The sequence below is a fragment of the Olea europaea genome, unplaced genomic scaffold (genome assembly GCF_002742605.1).
Source record: "Olea europaea var. sylvestris unplaced genomic scaffold, O_europaea_v1 scaffold3173, whole genome shotgun sequence".
In the NCBI taxonomy this organism is placed as follows: Eukaryota; Viridiplantae; Streptophyta; class Magnoliopsida; order Lamiales; family Oleaceae; genus Olea; species Olea europaea.
Genome location: NW_019250541.1, coordinates 10,888 through 16,053, shown reverse-complemented (window position 1 = coordinate 16,053; position 5,166 = coordinate 10,888). Strand labels below are relative to the sequence as shown.

General features: G+C 38.1%; 2 protein-coding genes across 2 annotated transcripts; both read left to right on the top strand.

The window, feature by feature from the left end:
* Window positions 1–730: 730 nt before the first annotated feature.
* Window positions 731–2,587, top strand: LOC111385484 (R3H domain-containing protein 2-like). The gene is made up of 2 exons (XM_023009876.1): window positions 731–1,424; window positions 1,903–2,587. Exons 1-2 carry the CDS (start codon window positions 736–738, stop codon window positions 2,276–2,278), a joined length of 1,065 nt encoding a protein of 354 aa, XP_022865644.1. The 5' UTR covers window positions 731–735; the 3' UTR covers window positions 2,279–2,587.
* Window positions 2,588–2,960: 373 nt separating this feature from the next.
* Window positions 2,961–4,350, top strand: LOC111385482 (protein YIPF5 homolog). Its single transcript, XM_023009873.1, has 2 exons — window positions 2,961–2,965; window positions 3,246–4,350. Exons 1-2 carry the CDS (start codon window positions 2,961–2,963, stop codon window positions 4,009–4,011), a joined length of 771 nt encoding a protein of 256 aa, XP_022865641.1. The 3' UTR covers window positions 4,012–4,350.
* The last annotated feature ends 816 nt before the right edge of the window (window positions 4,351–5,166 follow it).

The window sequence follows — 5,166 nt, the reverse complement described above, 5'->3', positions numbered from 1 at the left end:
AAAAAAAAAAAGGAGATAGAGAGAGATTGTTCACACATTCAGATTTGGTTTTGAATAATTTGATGAGCAGGCTAGTATGAAATTTAGGCTGATAAAGGCCGCACTTTTCTGCTTGAGTAGGCACATGTTGCATAAGATGTTCACAAATTAGGTAAGCCTATCAGATATGAGAGGTCACGGATGGCTGGATAGGTATTGTGAAGTTCTAGTAGGTCTCGTTTTATGTCGGTTTGGGTGCTTGAAGTAATTGCATGCTTGTGCTGTGGTCCTCAAGGACATCTTTGAAAAAAGTAAATTAGTGAAGGTTATCAGCACCTGATGGGTTTGGTTATATAGAAAGTTGTTTCAATTATCATTTGGGGGATTTGGACTGAGATAAATTGCTGTATTTTTTGAGGAAAAGTGCAAGTAGTAGTTGATTTACACGACCGGGGAATACTTTTTGCATCTTTATGAGTTTCTATAGTTTGGGAGTGCAAGTGGTGTACCCTTTTTCTTTTACTGTACTTGGGCAGAAGGATTTGTTGTATTCTTGATAAATTCTCTTTATTGTATTAGAGCATACCTTTTACTCTTGATTAATAAACAAAAGAATGTTTCTTATCAGACAAATTGCCATTATATTACTTTTACTTCTATATGTCCTTGAAAACTGGGGAAGATATTGTTCATTTGCTTCTATTTTTTCCTTTCTAGGGGATAATGGTTTTCTATGTTCCGTTTGCAGTTTTACGAATGGAGCAGGATGTCGAAAAGTTCATTAGAGATCCTACTAGAGATCAGATGGAATTCCAACAGCTGCCTACTTCTTACTTGAGGTTGGCTGCACATCGTGTGGCCCAGCACTATTCGCTGCAGTCTATGGTTTTATTGGATAATTCGCCTGATGGCTCTGGTTCCCGAATTATTATACGCAAAACGGATAATATTCGCCTTCCTTCTATCCGTCTTGCTGAAATTCCTGTTAAGCTACCAACGGATGATGGTGTTGTTAAGGTTGCAATCAAGCAAAGGCCACAGAAAGGGTCACAAACTTTAAGTTCTAATTCACACTCTTCAAAATCCAGTGGTTCTAAAAGCGTTGAGGAAAGAAAGGAGGAGTATAATAGGGCTCGAGCACGGATATTTAGTTCCAATAGTTCTAGTGGGAATTCCAGTTGGAAACCTGAAAACGAGCCAAGGATGAAAGACAGTTTCCAGCAAGGTTCGTCCAGGATATCAAACATTGAAGAGAGATATTTTCCCGGAGGTGGGCCTGATCCTATTCGTAGAAGTTTGTCTGATTGTTCTACAGTTAGCAGTAGATCACCTGTCAGTAGGACAGAGGAGTCCATTGGTAGGTTCAAAACTAATAATAGGGTGGCTATTTTTCGGGACCGTGAAGTTGATCGTGCAGATCCTGATTATGACAGGAGCTATGACAGGTCTCTCTCTCTCTCTCTCTCTCTCTCTCTTGCGCACACGCACATACACACATAACTCACACAGATAAGTCACAAATATTTTACGTATCAGTATGGATTTCTTTCTTTATTTTTGAGCACGACTGACAACCAGATTTTCTTGAATATATGAAGCTTAGCTATCAATATGTGTCTGTCTTAAGCAGTCTTTCCATATATATATATATATATTTTTTTTTTTGGTGAGCTGCACACTTGCATTCGATGGTTTAATTTATTGATTAAATATGAAACGTCATAATATATATCTGCAGTAAATTGTCCCCTTGAATGGCATTTGCTTGATTGTGTTTGGAACTTTCAACTTGCTTTGAATGTTTCAATCACGAGCTGGATAAAAGTTTTTATTTTTATCAATTGAGATATAGCTGGTTGAAAATAGTCAAAAGTATATGTTGTCTACAAGCAGTCTGGTATGATAATTTGGTATTTTTCTCAGATATACGCAAAGATTTGATCCTGGTTTTGGATATAATGGCGGCCCATATGCCATTCAGCCTATGTATGCACCTGCTTTGAACTATAACACTGAATTTCCACAGCTTGGATCAAGTCATAGACCTCCAATTTCTGCTGAACACCAACCTCATCCCATTCCCCAACATCTACCTGGGCCATGGGTTGCATCATCAACTCCTGCTGGTATTGGGTATGGTCCACCAGAGACAATGATGACTCAATTTAGTCCTAGTCATGTCGGTGCACGCACCAACTCTGCTCTCTACTTGCACTCTGCCCAGTATCCTTCTCACCACTCTGGAATGCCGCTTATCCGTCCCCATGAAGCAATTCACCAACCTTTTCCACAGGTATGATGAATGTCAACATTCTTATCTATTTTTATGGTCCTATTGATTGGTGACTGGCCAATTGGTTTACCTTTTACCATATTTACCCCTCTGCACTCCAACCCAACTGCTTGAAGCATAGATCCTTGATGCAATGCTTTTGATGTCTAGTTTGGAATACTTGCAACGGTTTGTCAATTGGACTTCAAGTATGTTATAGGTTTTTTTAAATTTTTTACTTTCTGACTCTGAGTCAGACGACATTGGCATGTCAAGGACATAAAACCCTGTTTTGTAAGTTTTGGAATACTTAATTACTGCAAATTTAATCTTAAATAGTTTGTTTAAGAAAGTCAAATGATGTGAGAAAAATATGTACTTCGTGTCAAAATCATTTATATATACTACATGCACTTCTGGATTGAATGTATTTTCATTTGATTAGCATTATTAATACAATGCACAATTCGTAGTTATTTAATTACAAATACGAAGATTTCACTTGCAAAATTCAGAATTGGAGCTAAAAAAGTATTAATTTATGGAAAATAAAAAAGTGTAAAATAAAGATATAATATGTAAATTTATAATTTCAATGTATCTGATCAACTCGGTGTGCTACCTTTTTTTTTTTTTTTTTTTTTTTTTTGAGCAAATTGTCTAGAAGTCTAACATTATTTCAAACGATTTATTTAATTGTGTGCTCTTTATGAGGTAAATTAGCACGATTGTCTAATCTTAAGTCGAAGCTGATTTAATTTGATTCATCATTGACTTAACTTGAACTAGGGATCAGTTGACTTGATTCATATGATTTAATTCCATTTGGAGTTGACTTTGACAAAGTCGGTTTTAGTGTTTATCCATTCAATCGATCAATACTAAATACATAGAATGCTAGAAATTTAAGTAGTAGCAAATTTTTCATAAGTTTTTCCGTTCCCATACTCGTGAAAATTGTTAGAGATGTGATGTAACTTTATGGTTCTAATAGGAAAATTAACCCCAGAGAATTCAACGTGCCTCCAGTGGTATTTCCCTCCGGTGGAAACCCTGCGGGCGGCGCCGGTGGAGGCCCCCAGCAACGCAGCCTCCCTACAGCCCCCTTCCAACCCCCGCGATCCGCTAACGCTAGCATCCCATTCATGGCATTCGATGTCAACTCGGCTGCCGCTTCCACTTCATTTTCGACTCCTCAATTCCCCTCCACAATTTCCACCGGAGGCGCTGCCGGATTTGAGGATGACTCACCACTCCTTGAGGAGCTCGGCATAAACACGAAGCAAATTTACCAGAAAACAATTTCTATTCTCATTCCGTTTAGAATCAATGCCCATCTTCACGAAGATGCTGATCTCTCTGGCCCTTTCCTTTTCCTAATGGCATTCGGAATCTTCCAACTCCTTTCCGGAAAGCTCCATTTCGGGATAATCCTCGGCTGGGTTACTGTGGCATCGCTGTTTCTATACATTGTTTTCAATATGTTAGCGGACTGGAATGGGAATCTCGATTCGTACAGGTGTCTTAGCCTGATCGGATACTGTATCTTGCCGATTGTGATACTATCGGCTGTGTCGTTGTTTGTGCCACAGGGCGGGATGGTGATCATGGTGTTGGCGGGGATGTCCGTGATATGGTCAACACGCATTTGCACCCTCCTACTTGTTGAGTTAGCATCCTTTGGGGACGAGCACCGAGGCCTAATCGGGTATGCTTGCTTCTTAATTTACATGATTTTCTCTCTGCTAGTGATTTTCTGATAGAATTACTATTATCAAATTGAGTTGCGTCTCGTCAAATTCTTAGTCTCTGCTAGGGTATTGCTTGTTAGTATCCTGAGGCATTAAGTGAATGGAAGCCAAATCGTGGTAGTGTTGGACAATGAATCGAATTGTTTTTGGCTGTCAAATGAGAATGTGGTAGATAATGTGCTAGACAGACCTCGGAGATTTGTTTTCATATTCGTATTGTGATTGGTGATTATATAATTAGCGTGCTCCTTTTATTTGATGGTATCAAAATGATTAGAAACACTGGAAATTTTTAGCATCTGTGGGCATGGTGTATCAGATTCTTTATTAATTGTTTATTTGTGAACATTATGATTTTCTCCATGTCATAGCTGCCAGAATTTTCAGTGACAATGGATGCAACAAGACTTCGTCCTAGTCATTACCAGGATTTAAAAATTTGCAGAAGGTTAAAAACGAGTGCATTTTTTGAGCAGGAAGATATCTATTAAATGCGATTTAGTTTCGGTTTAGGATGATATGAAATAAATTTAGGAAAAGTTTTAATTCCAAAGGACCTCTAAAGATTTTGAGAACCCACAAAGGCCAACCAATCAGAAATTACTCTTCCCCAAATCCAAAATGTTATGCTTCATAAGCTTCTCTCACATAAAATTAGTGTTAGAACCCCCACCCCCGGCCAATAATCTATGTGAAACCGAGATTTTTATAGTATTGTCAATGTCTAAAGAACTATTTGAGGCTTACGCCATGAGTTTCACCTTGCTTGAGACTTTCACAGAATGCCACGCCTTGAGGTTAAGCCTTAGGGTGACTAAGGTTTTCGCGCATTTATCTTGGTGCCTTTTCTAGGCTTTTTATTTTTGGTATTAGAGGATGACGACAAAGGGTGAAAAAAATTGATATCAATGGGGAGGATCATTCGAGAATAAAGTGTCCGACGATTCCTTAAGAATCCTATCAGTTTGGTACGGGAGAATTATTGTTTTTAGTGTCGATGATTCCAATGAGTAAAGGTTGAGAACTTTAAAATATGGTGCAAAAGATAAAAATTGTAGTTTGAATATAATTACCATTTTAAACATCAACAATTTTTATATATTTATTTTTTAGTTTTTGACATGGGCTTCCTAGCTTTAATATGTCGAGTCTGTGGTTAACACA